Source organism: Rhinolophus sinicus, chromosome 2, assembly GCF_057876585.1.
Source record: "Rhinolophus sinicus isolate RSI-liver-muscle chromosome 2, RSI-T2T, whole genome shotgun sequence".
Classification (NCBI taxonomy): domain Eukaryota; kingdom Metazoa; phylum Chordata; class Mammalia; order Chiroptera; family Rhinolophidae; genus Rhinolophus; species Rhinolophus sinicus.
Window position 1 is genome coordinate 16055717 of NC_142502.1, and position 20328 is coordinate 16076044.

The following is a 20328-nucleotide window of genomic DNA, read 5'->3' on the forward strand; positions in this document are numbered from 1 at the left end:
CAAGGAACTACACCAACGTAAACATTACCATCTTATCTCTAGAGCAGCCCTTCTGAGAGTAAGGGATGTGATTCGTTCAAAATCTCTTGATGTTTAAGGAGTATATTAGTTCTATTTGTCTCCTCTTCCAGTTTCTATGGAAGCTCTTCCACCATAGAAGAGCATCGTGCCTTCTGAAGACATAAGCTTGGAATGGGCAACCCCTTAGTGACAAGCTGAAGAGTTCTTCCATACAGAATGTTAATGTGGAGGTTACCAGCTGACATTTTGTTCTGTTGAAACAATACACAGATCTTTGTTAACACTAAAGTTGCATCACGTAGACTTGACTATATCTCTCATGTACCATTTATGACTCATTTCACACCTATTTACTTTCATGCTCATCATGTAACCTCAATTTTGTAATATTCTAATCAAGGCAAATCACTACCATGCGGCAGTGTTATGAGGCTCTTTCATTAAGTTACCACCTGGACACCACATGTTCCATACATCTGACCGGCACGCCATAGAAGACAGCGGACTGTCCTCATGCTCTGCATTCATGGAAAGCTTTCAAAAAAACTAATTCATGATAAAATATACACTAAAAATAAAATCTTTCTCTCTTTCCAGCAGAAAGTATTCATGGTCTTTACAGACTTCTTCAAAGGTTTCAAATTCCTTCAGGTTTTCTATAGATGCATAATGAAGTTATCCCCAAATTGGCCAAATAAGTGGCAAATTTATTTATTACAAGCTTACAATTCTTCCTCAAACCACAGCGAATCCCATTTTCTACCACATTCATAGTAAAATGTGCTTGCAGGTTGCTTTGGGCTCTGGTGGAGTCACTACCATGTCAAAACTTTTATAAATTCTTGACTGGAAACTGAAGACTCCTAATTAAGATGCAAAGATCCAGAATGAATAATTGGTAACCCTGACAGAAACGGCGGTTAATTCAGTAAGAGTCCGGGAAAATATTTTACAAAAAAGATCAACATTCACATGAGTCTAGCACTCAAAAAATAAAACCATTAGTTAAGTGGATGCTTTCAATATTTTACATGTTTCTGATACGTCAACTAATTTACAAAGATCTCATGTTATGGTGCTGTTTAGTCACAAGAGAACTGAAAATAGCAGTCTGGACACCATGAAAACAGAAAATATGTTTTCATTGCAAATATCTTCTTGCCTCCAAAAAAAACCCTGCCTATTCACAAGTTTTACACATTCTCTCTAATATAAAGAATATTTTTAACACCCAATTCCTAACATGTATCCTGAAGGTTAACACTTTGAAGCAATTTATGCATTTATTTTTGAGTTGTGTATGTTAAGGGCACTTAACATAAATCAATAGTCAATACTGGTCCTAAATTGAACGTGTAGAACCAGATCATCCCTCCACTTAAACATGAAAGTGAAGGGAAAATAATTCACATTCTAACTAAAGGGGATTCAATTATTAATGGTTAATAATAACAAATATTTATGATCTGCTTACCACATGCCATGCACAGGTCTGGTGATTCAGTTCATCTCCCCAGACCCAATTTTACAGATGAGGAAACTAAGGCACAGAATGGTTAGAGAACTCGCCCATGTCACATGTCCACAAAATGTTGAAGCCAGGATTTGAATTCAAACAGTCTGAACTACTTTGCTCTTAACTACTCTACAAAATGGGCTCTGGGTTTGCTAAGAGATAATTAATTGATATTTTTCTAATTATTCTAATTGTTACTGTAGACAGAAAAAAAAGACGGGGAGAGGGTGCCTATAGAAGGTAACTTCACAGGGTGATCTGATCATAAATTCTTAACTGGGTAGGTCATGGTAGCTAGTCACACCACAAGACTATAACTTTTTAGTAAAAGATTTATCTCTGCCTTAAGTCCATTGTTTCTGTGCATCTCGGTTAAATACCTTAGAAATAAGCTGCACCTTCATCAAGAAAGCACAGTATCTTAACTACCCTGTAATCCAATCCCCTGCCTTGTTTTCTCTCACCTTCATGTAATCTTCCTTATTTCCCTCCTTAATTTCAAATGCATAAGAGAAGCTGCAAAATTCTTCTTCTCCAGAGCATTTAAGATCTTGCTCCCCTGCGTATGTCGTCAGTTGGGCTCAAATAAATTCTTAGAAAAATTTTCTACAGGTTTGGACGTCTTTTACGTCGACAGAATCAGAAACTTTTTCAGATTGGCTTTTCTCACTTAGTAACATGCATTTATGCTTCCTCCATGTCTTTTGATGGCTTGATAGTTTGTTTCTTTTAAGCACTGAACAATATTGCATTGTCTGGATGTACCACAGTTCATTTATCATTCACCTACTGCGGGACATCTTGGTTGCTTTCAAGTTTGGGCAATTATAAATAAAGCTGCTATAAACATCTGTGTGCAGGTTTTTTTCATGGAACTAAGTTTTCAACTCCTTTGGGTAAATACCAAGGAGCTGGATCAGATAAGAATGTTTCGTTTTGTAATAAATCGCCAAACTATCTTCTAAATAGCTGTACTGTTTTCCACTCCCTCCAGAAACGAACAAGAGTTCCTGATGCTCCATATCCTCTTCAGCATTTGATGTTGTCAGTAGATTCTGGCCTTCTATTTTGAGATTTAAACCTCTGGTGTAATTTGATTTGACAGTGTGGTTTGGCTTTAAACTTTTTGAAAGTTTTTCTTTTCTTTGCTTCCCTCTTCTCCCTCCAAACCTCAATGACTTTGTTTACTATACATTTACTATGCACACCAGTTTCAATGGTTGTTTATTTCAGGCATCTGTGACTTGGGAGAGGTTACTGCATCTGGATGGGACACACTCCAGTCTCTGAGGCAGTCCAACCTCTAGGAAGCACCTTTTTCCTGGGGTTGCCTGACCAACTTCTCCTTTCCTTGATTGGCCTCTCCTTACGCGCCTATAAAATCTTTGGGTGGTATTAAAAGCAGGTAGACAGTCTTTGTGACAACGAGTCCACTGTCTTCCCTTAATGCTGGCCTGGCATTTGGGAATAAACCTGCTTTTCTTTCCACCAACCTCACCTCTCAAGTTTTGGCTTTTGTGCTTCGAGCAGCCAGACCTTTTGAAAGGTAACAGGGTTATCTCATTACAAGATTATCTATTTGTTGTTTTCATTTAAAAAAAAAATATTTGTTTTAACTCTGGGCATTTCCACACAAATTTGTTAATGGTTTATTTTAAGGGAGGTCTTTCAAATTCTCCAAAACTGGGTGTAAGCATGTAGCAAAAATACTTATTCTTAACCTAAACATTCATTTCTTTTACAACTGAATATTGAAACACTATATTTTTAAAAGCACCCAAAAAAGCATATAAACATTTTTTTTTTTATCTCTAGTGAAAAAAAAGGTTTTTGTTTGATAGCAAGTCTAGGCAAAAGTAGTCGAGTTACGTAAACTAAAATTAACTAGGATGAATTTTAAAAGTGGGGCTCAAGATACATACTGAGATTTTTTCAAAAAAACTCTGCTCCTTAATGGCACTTTTAAAATGACAATTACATACATTTACTTTTCTTTCATTTTTACTTCCACTATCACCTCTCTCCTTCATGCCAGGGGAGAGAATAAAGCCACAGCCAGGCACAGAGTGATGGGTAGACACACTGGACCTTCCTCACTCACTATTCACTGTAAAACCAAACAAACAATGGATGAAGCACCAAAATCAGCTATAAATCAAATATGCATCACAGTCAGCAAGGAGAGCAGCAGTGTATCTCTAGGGAACATGGAAACTTAATCTTTTTTCTTTTTTCATTTTATTGGGGAATATTGGGGAACAGTGTGTTTCTCCAGGGCCCATCAGCTCCAAGTCATTGTCCTTCAATCTAGTTGTGGAGGGCACAGCTCAACTCTAAGTCCAGTTGCCATTTTCAGTCTTTAGTTGCAGGGGGCACAGCCTACCATCCCATGCGGGAATTGAACCGGCAACCTTGTTGAGAGTTCACGCTCTAACCAACTGAACCATCTGGCCGCCCCTCTGGCAGCTGGTGGTCTTCTATCTAGTTGTGGAGGGTGCAGCTCACTGGCCCATGTGGGAATCTAACTGGCAACCCTGTTGTTCAGAGCTCTAGCTCTAACCAACTGAGCCATCAGGCCGCCCCCATGGAACCTTCATCTTAATGATACCGTGCTAAGGTCTGGCTACCTGCCTCTTGACAAAGTTAAACATCAAGACACATGGTTGATGGAAAGAAAAGCAGGTTTATTCAGAATGCCGACATTCCGGGAGGATGGCAACTCCTGTCCAATGGCCATCTCCCCATTCCTAGAAAGGTTTTATACTAGGTACACAAGAAGAACGAAGGAAAAGGGGCAGTCTGTCAGGCAGGTCGGAGAGCTGACATCCTTCCTGGGGTCTGTTCTGTTTTAAGATAATGTTATCTCTGAACTCCAACTCAGACTGGCCACGACAGCCTGAGGCTTTATGTATATTCTGGCGTCTGGGTGCCTGAGGATTAAAAAATTATCCTTAAGCAATTTGCCCTTTGGTTAGGATTTTGTTAATTAAATGGATTAAGGAGGTATGTGTGGCCTCGAGAAAGGGAACAAAACAGTTTTTAAGTCAATTAGTGAGGGGAGAAACAAAGAGAAAATAGCTGAATATCAGGGTCGATCTAACTGCAAACTAAGTTTTGAGCTATGTGGTGAGTAACACTGCAAACTAGGTAAATCTAACTACGTTATTGACCTGCCCCATTTCACCTTTGCATTTCACCTTTACATTAAGAGCATGCGTTATAAATACAAACATATTCACATTTTCACCAATCATCTTAGAAAGGTGAAAGACAACAGGAGATCCCTTCAGAAAAGAAAGACTACTGATTGATTACAGAAAGGAAAGCCTATCTCATTCCAAGCTTTTGTCTTCTGAGTCTCAGAGATACCGCAATGCCTGGGTACCCAGTTTGCGTGCTGGTCTCTTCACATGACTTGACGTGCAAGAAAAAATACAAAATAGGTTATCTCCATGAAGCATCTTGCCTCATAAAGAATTAATGTTACCCAGTGAGACATATTATGTAACAAAAGAAGGGACACAAAACAGCTGGCTAGGAGCAAAGCTAATGAGGAACAGACCCACCATTTTCAGATCTCGTTACCAAAAGTAAATTAATAAATAAGCATACCATCTGAAAAATGACAAATTCAAGTGGTCACAAGCTCACATTTTACCTCAAAATTAGTCTGAAGGTGTGGTTAATTCGCATACTCTTATCCTACACTCATGGATATTAAATGGTATGGTTAATATTTAGAGCCCTAGCCTCTCTCCACTTAAATTTACTCTTTTGATATCAATTTTATTTCTACTGTATGAAAAGAGCACGTGGGAACCACGGGTAAGCACATGTATCACAGTGGGATTAGGATGGGTAAATCTGAAGCAGAAACCACTCTTAAAAGGATTCATTAAATAAACTAGTAGTTATACACTTTCCTCTGCTGTCTGCTGCAAAATTGAGCTACAGATTTGCTTATGAATGAATCTGCACAACTGAATATTTCTCTCTACTTCACTGTGCTTCAGAATTATCTTTTAAAGGATGGAATTAAAGATCATTTACCTACAGCACTGCATATACATTGTTATGAATAACAATTCCCCTCTTTAAGGACCCACATAATTCCTGCCAGTATAGGAAGACAGGTAAATAGACATATGTACACATATGGGTCTCGAGAAATATTTTTTCTTCAGAATGAAAAAAAAGCACAAGACTACAACACTCTAAAAATCCCTTGCATTAACCCAACCTACTCAAGCTTAAAAGAATTATCAAAAGAAAGTTACCATGGAACACTCCTTGAATACTTACAGATACTGAGTAAAATACTGACCCTAATGGGAGCCAGATGACAGGTAACTGATATGTTTCATCAACATTTAGGTCAGGCCCTCATCCTCTTGCCTGGATCACTAAAGCAGTCTCCTTGCAAATTCATCGCTAACTCATCTACCACAAACGTTACTCTTCTAAAACACAGAAGTGATCGTGTCTCACATGCTAGTTGAAAATTCTGCAACGACTTCTCACTAGAGCCTACAGAATGATTCCAGCTACCTCAGCCCTCAGGGCCTGGTCCCACTTTGTGCCCTGTGCTCTCCCATCTTTATTTATTCCCTTTGGCTCGGCCCAAAAGGCCCTTGCTCCCTTCTTTCCTTCTTAACCCTCACTGGAGAATGCCTCTCAGGCACAGCCTACTAACTGCCCAAATCAAATGGCATTTCTGGGAACGGGACTCCCTGTGTACCACCGCCACCACCCCACCCGCCTGTGTTCCTGGCTTCCTGTCCACACTGCTCCTGCCGCCTTGGGGACTTCTGCCCACTACACTGTGGGGCGGGGAATTTATGGGAGGGATGGTGGGACTGCTGTTTTTCCTACAAAACCATATCTTTCTGGAAGCCAGTGGCATGTGTCACTAGTACTTAACTCAATCGCTTAAGCAAAAATTGATGGATAGCCAATGTCTCGATATGTGAAAGAATGAAGTATAACATTGCAACTAGCGCCTCTTTTTCACCGCCATGGTGGTGTGTGCAGTTGACTCTTCCTCACCATGTGTTCCCACAAGACTTTCAGGATCAAGTGGTTCCTGGCCAAGAAACAAAGGTAGAATCCGGACCATTCCCCAATGGATTCGGATGAAAACCGGTAATAAAGTCAGGTACAACTCCAAGAGGAGACACTGGAGAAGAACAAAGCTGGATCTATAAGGAATCACACATGAGACGGCACACATATTTATGCTGTAGCCGGGTTGCTTGGATCTTACCATAGCACTGAAAAGATCGCTAATCTTAACAGTTGGGTGTGTTTTACTGGGAAATTATTAGAAAAATGAGTTTTCTCTTAATATGTTTCTGCACTAGTAGGTTGATTCAGTGATAAGTATATGAGGCCTTCTAAAAAAACCAAAGTTGCAACTAGAAATTAATTTCCAGGAAATAACACATGATCCAATTTCCAGCTCCCATTTCCTATCTGGGTGATTAGAACTGGCATGGTTACCTCTCCACGGATCACAATGGGCGAATCAAATACGGAACGGGCCCAGCACTGCACCAGGTCTCAGTACTGTGAGCACCGCCTCCTCCCCTCCCCATGTGGCTCAATTCTACCATCCGAAGTTGGAGCAAATGATGAAAAACAGTATGTCAGCAATAAGTCAGAAGAGGGAAGGGTTACAAGGTAGAGAATGGCAAATGAAGGCAGGAAAGGGGAAGAAGGGAAGCATGAAAGGTCACTTTGGTGCAGTGATCTCCTCAGACAGCCAAAGATTTAGCCACCCCAGCCAGAATTATAAAAGACTTAACCAGTGTGGTCCCTACGCTACTCCCGTGAGCCCTTCCATTCCTCCTCCCAAAATGAGGGCGTTGAGGGCTTACTTCCAAGGTCTCCAGTTCCTCTGCTACATCACCCGGCAACTTCTCCACTTAAAAAAGGCAGAAGGCTTTGGGTTGGCTAACAGGAACATAAAATTAAGGTGAAGTCTGAATATTTGAAACTGGGCTGACTCTCTAATATCAAGACCTAAAATTAATTAAGTCCTTAGCAGAAGGGCTTAAGGCAAGACAACACCCAAAGAATATGTAAATTGCGGCTTTCAAATGAGTTTGCATTTTAAAAGCTCTCTGCAGATCTCATTAACATCTCCCTTCCCCCACATTTTGCCTAAAACTGCAAAGCCAAGGAGGTTCTTTTTAAAAAAAGGACCAGAGGGGCCGCCCAGTGGTTCAGGTGGTTGGAGGGCCATGCTCCTAGGAGTTGCGCCCTCTACAGCTAAGATTGTGAACAATGGCTCTCCCTGGAGCTGGGCTGCCGTCGGCCACCGTCAGGAGCAGCGGGTGGCCAGCGTGAGTGGCTGGCAGCCATCGTGAGCGGCCGGCAGCGGGCGAGAGCTGCCGTCAGCTGCTGACCAGCTACCGACTGCCTCCACCCGGGGAGCGCAAGGCTCATACTACCAGCATGGGCCAGGAAGCTATGTCCTACACAACTAGACTGAGAAAGAACGGCTTGAACCGGAGCGGGGGGTGGGGGGGAGGCAGAAGTATGGGGGGGGAAGGACTACAACAAATAGCAAACCAAGATAAACCTAGTATTTGGGAACTGAAGCCTACTAGGTAATACTTTTCCGCAGATGGCAAAGGATTCAGAGGCTCTTTATACAATGGATATTCTCTAAGCATTGCTAGGAAATGGGTGTAAACTGTAGGAACAGATCAGGGAACAGAGGAAATATAAGGTTGGGGGAGGAACCTCTTGCAGGATCTTACAAACAATAGGCACTTACTAACTCTCTTCCCCTCCCTTCCCAGTAAAGGCCTGGCTCAGCTTTAAGAGGACCTCAAATTCTGGGGGGAAAACTTAGGAACCATCGCAATTTACAAAATGGATAACTAGTGCTTGAAAGATTGATCTGCCTTAGCAATTCCTACTCTTAAAAACATCTATCTACCCTGCCCCACCAAAAACAAAAGGAATATTGTGTCTGCAACGTGGAGTACAGATATAAGCAAAATGCCACAGGATTCTAACTCATCTGGCACCTCTCAGCAGAAAGCTAAGCATGCCATGGTGAAAGGTGTCAGGCGTTGAAAACTCAGGCAGGCCACATGTGGCAGAGTTAGAGAACAAAACAGCACACTTCAGAAGAATGCCATGGTTTAATCACTTAGGGTTTACAAACATTTCGCAATTTGCCATTAGCGCCAGGATTTTAGTTTGCATGACGAAACTGCCCAAATGGTAGCTTCAGCATGAGCACAATTTATTAATGTCTATAATGCACCCCATTATGGCGGGTGCATGAGTCTTTACTGAATTGTATTTTGATGTGGCTCCTGCATTTAAGCAGCACATATTTTTTTTCTTTTTTTCTTCAATAAAACCATGTTTCCAGCACCACGGCTCTGGAGACAGAAAAATGAGCAAAATACTGACCCTGCTGTCCAGGCATTCACAATCAATACAGTGTTTTGGTAAGTTCATGTCCTCTTAACTCTCTATTTACATATTCACTTATTAGCATTTATTTGCTCAAGGACTGCTCAAACATTTCCATGCCATAAACCACATCATTATTTCTCTCTAAATAAGCATTTTGTTAACAATTATCTAACAGCAACTAGTTGGTGTGGACCGGTGCAGGACTGGATTAATTTAAATGCAAAATGTGTTCTAATAAACTCAAACTAACATCGGTATTTACTGAGACCTCTGCCTCTGGGGCAACACCCTTCCCAAGGTGAGAACCAACAAAATCTCTGGGGACAGATGCCCAGTGCCTCTCACAGTTCACTCCAAAAAGGGGAACTGTGCTCATTCACCCCAAACAGTTTTAACCTAATAGGCCTAGACGTTTGGTTTTTACACCTAGAAGAATCCAATAAAGTAGCAAGTGTGCCTGAAATCTTTCAAGTATGTTTGGATGTATAACTCCCCCACTACCTCTACTCCCCTCCTCAAGTTCCGCATTGAAAAAGAATCTTTCAAATAGCATTTGCCTACAATTCTGGGTGTGATTATATTTCTACCTAGTTGATCTGGGATAGTTAACTATGGAGTATCATGGTGTCAGACTCCTGACCGGAGGGAGTCAGAGAACTGGGGTGCAGTCTGATATTGTCACTAACAACATCTATATGCCATTGGTCAAGTCACTTCACCTGTCTAGGCCAACAGATTACAAAATCCCTTCTTTTACATACAAAATGAAGGCAATGCTGTCTTTTCCCTCAATGAGAACAGAGAAAGGCAACTGTCAGTGTGTTGCTATATGCCCTCCAAAGATGCAATTTCTTATAAACACTTGGATGACAGCTTCCCAATAGAATAGAAATCCTTCCTTTTTATCCTGGTGACTTTCTCCAGGCATGTACAAAGGAGAGATAACCCATGTCTTTTTCCGAACTTTACTAAGGAACAATCCTAATGTCCCAGTTTACCCCAAAGAAAAGTAAGACTGCGTAAGAAAAACAGGAAAACACTCATGAATACAATGTATTTGAGACAACCTTTACATTCTTTCTAGCCTCACAATGAACTGGTTCTGTGAGAAGTACATATTTGCTTTTCTTCTGCAGCTGCCCTTGGAGTAACAGGTCTGAGTTTCTGGAGCCCCACCCCATCTCTTAACCCAGCCAAAGACACTGCTGCAACTGACCCAACAGTGCTGGAATCTGCCAGGGGGGTGACAGCAAATGTTCAGAAAGTTCCACCTGCCAAGCCTCCCCTCCAAACAAGCCTGAGCCTACACTTTCATTTAAGTGAGCCCCTCCAACTTTCCCCTCCCCAGCCGCTGCCCTATTGAGGGACTCCACGTGATGTTATCAAACCCATTTTCTCAGTGACTGATTATTTACAGAGTGACATCTAAGCAAGAAGAAAGATAAGCTTCCTGCCTGACGAACTTTGAAAACAATCTACCACAACTTTAAAATGTTCATTGAGCTTTCTGGAATTTCACTGGAGGGCAGTACTCATTAGTAATGTTCAGAAAATGCAAAGGCAGGAGGTTTTACATTTAAAAACAAATACATTTAAAAAATATTGGCGTGTGAGGAGACAGAACTCTTTGACCAACCTACCGTGATTTTTCTGTACAATGGTTATCATAAATACCAATGGACACCTGAAAATGGCATAACTGGGACTTCAGCGAGCAAAAGTGAGGCACAGGATTATTTGCAGGGGAAAAAAGTAGAGAGAGCTGTCACTTACTGAGCACCTACTATATGCCAGGCAGTGTGCTGAGTACTATATATACACTAACTTAGCTAAATGTCAAAAACCTAAGAAGCAAAGCTCTTTTGCCTCACTTTTCAAGTGATAAAACTGAAGATGATCAGAGAGGTTAAATACCTTGGCCAAGGTCACATAGTCAATCAGTGGAAGGGTTGGGATTTGACCCAGTTAAGTCACTCCAAAGGCCAAGAGCTTAAACACAGTACTCAAAAGGGTTCACTGTTCCTGTCCAGAGAGCAGTTTCTTTCTAAAAACTATCCCTTGCATTTGAAAAATAAAAGATCCAAAGTAAACCTAGAGCCTTTTCCGATAATCCACACAACTGCCAATTCCAAATCTTTAAACTGAAATTTACATTTTACGTGTGAATTAAGACGTCTGACTAATTACACCCACACAGCTGATTCCAGGTTACCTGCCTACCGACTGCTCCACCGAAGCTAATCTACTAATACCCCCCAGGCAGCGAACCCTGAGCAAGTTAAAGCTTCATCCTCCGTGCAGAAGAACTATTTTTCAGAAATTATGCCAAACCCATGGGCGGTTTGAAAACATTACTGGACATTTCAAAATACATGACAGGACAGATTTAGCAAAGTCAGCCCCATTGTTTTCAGTCCCAAACATAAAACAACAAACATCCTGTAATTCTACAAGTTGAAAACTGCAAACAAGCTAAGTAAACTTTTTGGTGGTTCTGAGTAAGGACGTGGTTGTTTTCTCCCATGGTCAGGCAACACATGGTGAAGAGATACACATCAGTTAACCTCAGCCTCTTCCCAACTCCAGCAGTGAAAGAACATCAGACAAATACTATTTACATTTACTCTTTGAAGGACTCTTTCCAGCCTTTTCCACACCAACTTCCCAGCAGGTGTCCCAGATTAAACTATAGACTATCACCCGATTGTTTAAAAAAAAAAAGAAATAAAATCTTTGATGTGATCTGCGGCTAGTTATTTTTTAATTAGGGATTGAAATCCTATACCTTGTGTATTTAACCCCCTAAGAACTGGAGCCAGACGAAGGACGACTCCAGGGAGCGGGCGTGCCATGTCGGCGCGCGCGAAGGGAGCCCGGGATCGCAGAGGGGCTGCCCCGCTCCGCGGGCCCGCGGCCGCCCCTACACGCGCCTCCCTGGCTGCAGGTAACTCACCAGAATGCCCATCACATCGGTCCAGAGCCGGGAGAACGCCTCCGACATGCTGGCGCCAGTCTCGGGCTCCGGCGCGGGCTGGGGCTCTGGTCCCGGGCCGGCTGCTCCCGCGTCCTCCATGACCGCGTCCCGCACGCTGGCCGCACGTCCCGGTCCCTGGGGCACCCTCGCCCCGCACCAGCGGACGGCCAGCCCCCAGCGCCGGGTCCCCGCCCGCCGCGTCACCGAGCCGCGCCCCCGCGCCGCATCCCCCAGCGGCCCCGGCGACCCCACGGAGGCCCCTCGCCAGGCGCCCGCACCTCGGCTGTAGGTGGCCGCGGGCTGCGCGACTGACAACTTTAGAAACTTTCCCACCCCGGCTCCGCAGGACCACAGGGTAGCCGAAGGCAAAGTTCGCACCACTGAGTTTTACGGCGGGGATTTATGGCAGCGAAGAAGCAATTAAACCCGCTGCAAAGGCGTTTCTTCCTGTGACGGGGACCAACTCACGAAGGCACGCGACTCATTTCTGCCAGCAAGTCTGAGCAGGGCCCCGCAGGAGTGAGCGCGGTGCCTCTGAACCTGGGAGGAATTTCCCGGGACCCCTCTCTTCAAAATGAGCTCTTCCAGCTCCACATGACTCTCCCCTCGAAGCTAAAGAAAGCGTTTAGCAACAAAAGGTGCTCTGATGTCGGGCTCTTTGCATGGAAATGAGCCACAGACAGGAGAACAAATCGCCTGTTGAAAGAGCAGCGGCGCTGCAGTCTCCCGCCAGCACAAGTTTCCAATCACGCTAGTCACCGAAACATTTTGACCGCACAAACCCGAAGAAGTTCATCTTTAAGCTACTCCTTGCCAAAAGAGTTCACAAGTAGTGTCGTTACAATCCACACCTCGCCCCTCGGGCAGTCAAGCGACCTAAGGAATTACAACGCTGCCTCTGTCAGCCAAGACGAGGTTGAAAAACAAGTGTGAAAGCTTGGGCACGAGCCGTTGTTTGTATCGTTTTCATTATGAGTGGGGACATTTTGGTTCCTGGGCGCCCGCACTGCTACGTAGGGGTTACAAGTAATTAAGGGAAGTCCACTAAGGGTTTTAATGGTTCCTTTACAGCAAGGACATAAGGAAGGGCCCTTTTCAAAACTAAATGTGACAGCTGTAGCCATTTAGCCAATCCACACTTAGGGCCCTGTGTGTGGTTTTCCAAGAACAAAATCCATGACAGATTTATTTTATGAGGGAAATAGCCCTGTAGTGGTATTTCCCCTTCTGTGATTTTTTAAAAACCACTCAGTGAATGTTCCCTGGGAGGTGACAATACAGGTGACATTGATTTGGTGATTGATCACTTTGTGAAACAGTTAAGAACCCACCAGAAACTGGCCCTTATGTTGAAGGGCTGAGTGATAGAAAAACCTCAGGGGAGGTGCCCCAGGCAGAGCCTTGCTTGTTTTAGAGGGGTCTCGTGGTGGTTTTTCTTCTGAGCTCACATAAAAGGAAGGGGATAAGACAATGTCCTTGAAATCCCCTTACTAAAGCATTAATTACTGGGATAACCATCAATGCAAATGGAAGAATAGCCCCCCTGGAAAAGTTAAAAATTTAAAAACTTTTTTTAAAAGTAATTACATTTATAACCATAATCCTCAATGACAATAGTTTTGAAATGAAAAAAGTTTTCCTTGATAATAAGGAGGTACTGTGTTGAAGTAGAAAGAGCAGTGGACACTAAATCAGCATGACCAGGCCTGGTGCTTTCTTGGGATGATGCCAGAATTAGGCCAGATGGGTGCTCTAAGATGCTCAGAATCCAAATAAGTTATTAGTATTGTTATTATTATTATTGTTATTATTATGTCTATAAAGACATGAAAATAAGTAAATGATGGAAAAAGGTAAAAACCTCTTAGAGTTGATTTTACTGGTATATTTAAGGTACAGTATTACCCATGTGGTACTTTATTAAATTCAAGAAAATACAAAGAACTGTGCTGCTTTTACCAGTGGGCAGCTTGTTCTCTACATTAATTTCTGAGAAGTGACTGAGCAAAGAGTCAAGCAAACAGGGTAAGTGCTGAGTTAAGGGGAGGGCTGACTCTCCAGCACCAATCATGAGTCTCTCTCTTAACTCATCAGATGACCCAGGGGCAAAGCACTTAACCTTTCCTGTACGGCAGTTTCTCCCTTCTAGATGAGGCAAGACCACACTAATTGCCACCCACCTCCTGCGAGGTGATATATTTATGATCATCTAAAGATACCTTTACACAAAAATACACATACGCATATCGATATAATTAGACTTTAGCCAGCATTTTGGCACTTAGTGAAATCAATCTACCCCAGATAATTAAGCTCCTTTTCCTAGTGCTCCCTAATAAATGAATAGAGAAATGAGGTATGTAATATTTGGAGGGGGGTGTTGATAACAATAATTTTTCTGTCTGCACATTAATATGAAATTTTGAGTAGTCACTTTTCTACTTCTAGAACATGAATAATTTCATTGACTATTTAAAAAATGAAGCTGAACATTTTTACTCATCAACTTCATGATGCAACCAATCAAAATGAGTGATTACTTCTCCCAAATTTCAGTCTTTTTTCCTTTAGTTGATGCCAATCTTTTTTCCCCAAAATTCGTTCAGGGGCTTGTTAACAAACTATGAAAGAATAATCATCAATATCACAATCATCATCATACTATTTCAGAGACCCATAGGTACCATGTACAAAAAGAGCTTATTATAATAGGGTGGGAAAGGTCCTTGGAGGTGATCTGGCTCAAATCGCTTATTTTTAAGATGAAGAAATGGACTCCAGAGAACTTGAATTATCAGTCCAAGTGAATATAGCTACATGGAGCAAAATCAAAGACAACTTGATTACTTTTAAAAGGGCTTTCATCTATATTGCTATGTATTGGATGCTCTCACAGCTCTGGAAGGTAGGCACACGTAGATGCTCCATTGAAGATGTCTATACAGAAAGTACAGGGGAATCCTGCTCTCTCCTTTCCCGTTTCCATCAGGCTCTCTCTCGTCCAGCTCATTGGCATGTTATGATGTTGCTAGGTGGATTTCAAGAAAAGAAAGGGATCTAAAAGAGGATTTGCCAGAAATCTAGTAGAGAGACCTTAAAGGTGATTGAGATACCAATTATGTGGGTCCTGATACTTTTTGCGATGAATAAAAACTATCAGACTGTATTCACTGAGAGTAAATATTGATAATGCACCTATCTCAATATGTGTTAGTTCTTGAAAGTCACAGTCATATTGTTGCACAGATATGTGTGCTACAAATATGTATATATATACATGTATATACATATATACTGGTACATATAAAGTAAATACTGGCTTGCTTTGTAAAAAGTGGATGTTACTATGAGTCAAGATTACAAAAGGTTAAAAGCCAGTAGACTAGAAGTTGCAAAGTGTTGCCTGAAATCTGTTTAGGTCACCATTCCGACATAAAAAAGGTAACCAGTCTACTGCTTGGCAGTAAAGGTAGAGTTTGGTGGTAGGAAACACAAAGATAATGGGTTCAGGACAGAGCTGGATTTGCATTTTCACTCAAGTTTCTGTAAGTCTTGAATGGAAGAGCAAGTTATTTATTGGGCAAATCATTTATCTCACCTGTAAAATGGGATGATTTCACCTATCTAATGTGGTTATTGTGATCTTGTCTGTGATAATGAAGGTGATAATTCTCTATGAATTAGATAATCCTCCATGAGTTAGAACCTTAACCCCCTTTCCCTCTCTTTGCTCTTCCTACCCCTATCCATGCATACCATGAGGTGATATCTACAAAATTTCCTTATTCATACCTGAATCTCTTGTATTATACCAAGGAGTAGTTCCTAGCTCTAGAATGAGGTTGCTGAGTAATGAATTTAGAAGGTTTCCCTGGGGGGGAGGGGCGGGAGACAGAGGGGTCATTAGGACTATTCAGTTTTGATAGTAATGGCAATAATAATAGCAATATCAATATCTATTATTTATTGAAAACCTATTCCATGTCAGGCACTGTCTTTAACTTTTTTTTTTTTTTAAGATTTTATTGGGGAAGGGGAACAGGACATTATTGGGGAACATTGTGTACTTCCAGGACTTTTTTCCAAGTCAAGTTGTTGTCCATTAAATCTTAGTTGTGGAGGGTGCCATTCAGCTTCAAGTTGTTGTCCTTTCAGTCTTAGTTGTGGAGGGCGCAGCTCAGCTCCAGGTTCAGTTGCTATTGCTAGTTGTAGGGGGCACAGCCCACCATCCCTTGCGGAAGTCAAGGAATCGAACTGGCAACCTTGTAGTTGAGAGGACGTGCTCCAACCAACTGAGCCATCCAAGAGCTCAGCAGCAGCTCAGCTCAAGGAGCCTTGTTCAATCTTAGTTGTAGTGGGTGGAGCCCACAATCCCTTGCAGGACTCGAGGAATTGAACTGGCAACCTTGTGGTTGAGAGCCTACTGGCCCATGTGGGAATCGAACAAGCAGCCTTTGGAGTTAGGAGCATGGAGCTCTAACCACCTGAGCCACTGGGCCACCCTGTCTTTAACATTTTAAAATTATTTTAAACTTTAAATAGTATTTATGACTTCTCACTATGACCCAACCCTCCCAACCTACTCATTTCCATTTCAGTAGTACTCTGTTATATGCATCTATTTGTTCAACCTACCTGCCTAATTCAGTCCCTTCCCTCACCATCACTCCCATCTAGACCATGGATTAGCCCTGTTGATTCTACTTCCTAAATATATGTTAAATCCATTCACTTCTCTCCATCTCCACTGCCGCGGCCTTAGTCTATACAACCACCATGTTTTACAATATTTTATCTAGATCAGTGCTTCTCAAAGTGTGCACTCAAAAACAGAAGCATTAGCAACTCCTAGGAAATTGTTAAAAATGCAAATTTCTCACCCCCACCCCCAAAGCCTACAGAGTCAGACACTCTAGGGGTGGGACCAGTGATCTGTATTTTAACAAGCCCCTCCGGTAATTGCAGTGTTTGATCAAATCTGAGAGCCACTTGGAACTGTAGGAATATCAAAATAAGGAGGAGTAATACATTGCCAAGGAAATGTGAAGTTTTAAAATATAATATATTGAAAAACTATTCCAGTACATTGCTTTTAAAAATTAATTGGTAAAAGGAACTGTCATGAGATAAAATAATGGAGATTCCCAAATCAGATGTCCAGAGACACTTGGTGTTAAAGGGTAGACAGTAAATATAGTCATGTGCCTCATGACTATGTTTCAGTCAACAATGGACCACATATTTGACCTTGATCCTAGAAGATTATAATGGAGCTAAGGAATTCCTATCTCCTATCTCCTAGTGACATCGTAATGTCATTGTGTAATGCTACTCACATGTTTTTGTTTGTGGTGATGCTGACCGAAACAAACTCACTTTGGTGACAGTCCTATAAAAGTATAATACATGTGCAGTACATAATACTTGATAATGATAATAAATGACTATGGGACTGGTTTATGTATTTATTATACTTTTTGTCATTATTTTAGAGTGTACTCTTTCTACTGATAAAAAAAAGTTGGCTATCAACAGTATGCTTCGTTATTGTAGCAGCAGCCTCATATGTTTCCTGTTTACCATGTCTCTTGATTGTATCATTTTTTCGTGCTTGTATTAGGTTCATTTTGTACAGTAACATGCTGTACAGGCTGTAGCCCAGGAGCAATAGGCTGTATCTTAGAGCCTAGATCATAGTAGGCTCTACCATCTAGGTTTGTGTAAGTGCACTGTATGACGTTCACCAACAACAAAATCACCTAAGAGTGCATTTCTCAGACCATATCCCCATTTTAAGAGGCACATGAATGACTTTATTGGAATTAAAATGTATTATCCATAACAATAGCATATGTTTTGGGAACAAAGCTTCGTTTAAATACTTGTTATTTTTTAAAGACAACACATTTTCTATATTTTCTGCATAGAAAATGTGAGATTCAGCAGAGATTCAATCTAAAAGATTATAAACAGTCCAATTTACTTTTTACCATACTGCCTTCTGACATTGAGCAATGAAAATAAATCAATTTATGTAATTTTACCAACCATCAGCAACCCTCTCTGGCATCCCAACCCCCGGCATTCCTCAGGGAACTAACTTCCAGGAGAGAACGAAATGCAAAAACATGTTTTCCCTTGATAATCCCAAAGAAATTTTTTCACAAATACCCTAAAAGTGAGCCAAGCCCATGCTAAGGCATTACTTCTTAAAAGGCTCTTCATCAAGGAGTATTTGGTAAGAGAGATTAGAAAAGAGCTAAGGAAAAACTAAAGAGAAATTAAAGTGAAGACAGCCAGAACAAGCTGGCGAGAGAAGTAAATAAACAAAATGAGGATGCAAGGCTATAAATAATTTCCTCTGAAATCTCTTCTTCCACTCTGATAAGCGATGCTACTAGCCTAGCCAGTTAGGTTTGCCTCTGTGTCAGTGCTATGTAAACACCAAGGTTCTGCCTGGGAATTATTCCATTGGGCAAAACACCACTGCGAGAGCGATTTTACATTGTAGGGTCAGACTAGATAATTTCTAAAGCCACTTGTAATTCTGAAATATGAGGATTCTGAACTATTCAGTAATATATTATAGACAAGAAACAAAAAATTCTGGGTGGACGGCCAACATTGAATTCACATTGTTTAAGGCAACGAACCAAAAGACTTCAACTCTCCACAAAATAACTTCTGAATTAAGATGAGAGCAGTGTCTCCTGTGGAGAGCTGTGAGCTTTTGTGAGAGCAACTTGACACTGGAAGGGAAAACAGGAAGCGTGGAGAGGGAAAGTTATTGGGAATCAGTATTACTCCCTGCTATTTATCTCTTAGCTTAAGAGAGTGTGAGGAAAAAAAAAAAAGGAATGTGTTAATAAGAGACCAGAGATTATGTTAAATGTTCCCAAATTATGCAAGGAAAGGCTTAAAAGTAGAGCTGGGAGGGATCATCCACCAACCAAAAAGCTTCATCAATCTGGTCTATTTTATAAACTTTAAATTGTGAGAATGCCAACTTGGCTGTTTCTATTGCTTAAACATACTTGTGAAAAATAATTTTTTCCATTAAATTTAAAACCTGCAGTTAAAACTGTTGCTCTGCTTTTTGGAGATGCCATAATATTATGTACATACAACAAAAAAGTCTCTCTTACATAAATCCTGGTAACCACAAAAGATTATTACAATCTTATCTAGAATTGACGTATTATCCAGAATACTTTTGTTGAACAACAACACAAATATAATTTATGATTAATGGCATTCGCATATAACTATTTGGAAAAGAGGGGCATTGAGCTGAGTATCACATTCTGGGAAAGGTACATATTGATTCATTAACAAAGGAAAGTGTGATATCCTGTTTACTACTCATTTTTTTTAGAAGCTGGTATTTACTATATAAATTCCTTGAGGAAGAACCATGAGTCTTACGTGCACTGCCCAATGCGATGTGAACTCTGTATATGGCTCTGCTTTATTCTGTCTGTCTTTCATGGAGGAGCCAACATTTTGGATCACAAGGAGCAAGAATTTTATACTAGTAAAATTTGTGTCTGCCAGCTATTAAAAAGGGACACTCTTATTCCTCTTCCTGAAAAAAAACCACACACACACACAAAGAAACCAACTCAGCTTTCCCTTTAGCTATACAATTCTTATCATTTTAGAATCTCAGAAACATATATCATCCTTCTCACGCAATCTGACTCCCCTCCTTTCCATGTATAGTAAGTGTTACAGTCTCCTCCCAGTCATTCAAGGTCATTTTCCTCTCTTGGGTACTTTCTTTCAAATTGCATTTCCTGTGACACCCACAGAGGCAGGGGTGCACACACACACACACACACACACACACACACACACACACACAAAGGCTCAGTTATCTCAGTTTTTCTGTGCTGCCTTATATAAATGAAGATATAAATAAATGAACTGGGTGAAGAACTCATCAAAAGAAGTGGCACCATGGGAATGTCTCAATGAGCTTTTCACATATGGAGCTAGAAGTTTGAGTGACAGGACATTGGGGTCATGGCTACGTCTTTAAATAGTGCCTTGCGTCAAGCTTAGTGAAACAATTCCCTGTTTAGGGAGACACATATAACATGATCCTATGGTTAGTACTGACCTGAATGAGATTTGAAATCTAAAAGAAATATTAATAGGGGTAAGCAGACACCAGATTTTCTGCACCATTTCCCTCTCAATGAACACAAATATTTTTAAAAGAATAAAAAATGGATTGTCTAGTCATAATTTTTTCCTATGCCTTATAAATGAGACAACTAGGTGCTAGCTACTCTTTATCTAATGAATGTTCTCAAAAATCAGATGATGTTGATTTCAATAGCAAAGAGACACTTAACAAAGGACTCTTGTTCTAGAA

The 20328-nt window shown here is 41.1% G+C and overlaps 2 protein-coding genes across 7 annotated transcripts in view; one reads left to right on the forward strand and one right to left on the reverse strand.

Moving 5' to 3' along the window:
* SASH1 (SAM and SH3 domain containing 1) overlaps positions 1-20328 on the reverse strand; it is a 233739-nt gene that overhangs the window by 158165 nt on the left and 55246 nt on the right. Inside the window, exon 1 of one of the 6 annotated variants that reach the window (XM_019746921.3) lies at positions 11928-12825. The exons of 2 other annotated variants lie outside the window; for them this stretch is intronic. In XM_019746921.3, the coding sequence (XP_019602480.3) occupies positions 11928-12047 (120 nt within the window). In that variant the 5' untranslated portion in view covers positions 12048-12825. Of the gene's footprint in view, positions 1-11927; positions 12826-20328 lie in introns of those variants that run through there. 3 more of the 6 variants (XM_074333691.2, XM_019746924.3, XM_019746923.3) reach the window with 3 other exon arrangements.
* On the forward strand, positions 6381-6794 carry LOC109455401 (large ribosomal subunit protein eL39-like). Its single transcript, XM_019746929.3, is given in 2 exon segments — positions 6381-6644; positions 6646-6794. Coding segments are annotated over 2 exon segments (156 nt in total). The 5' UTR covers positions 6381-6584; the 3' UTR covers positions 6742-6794.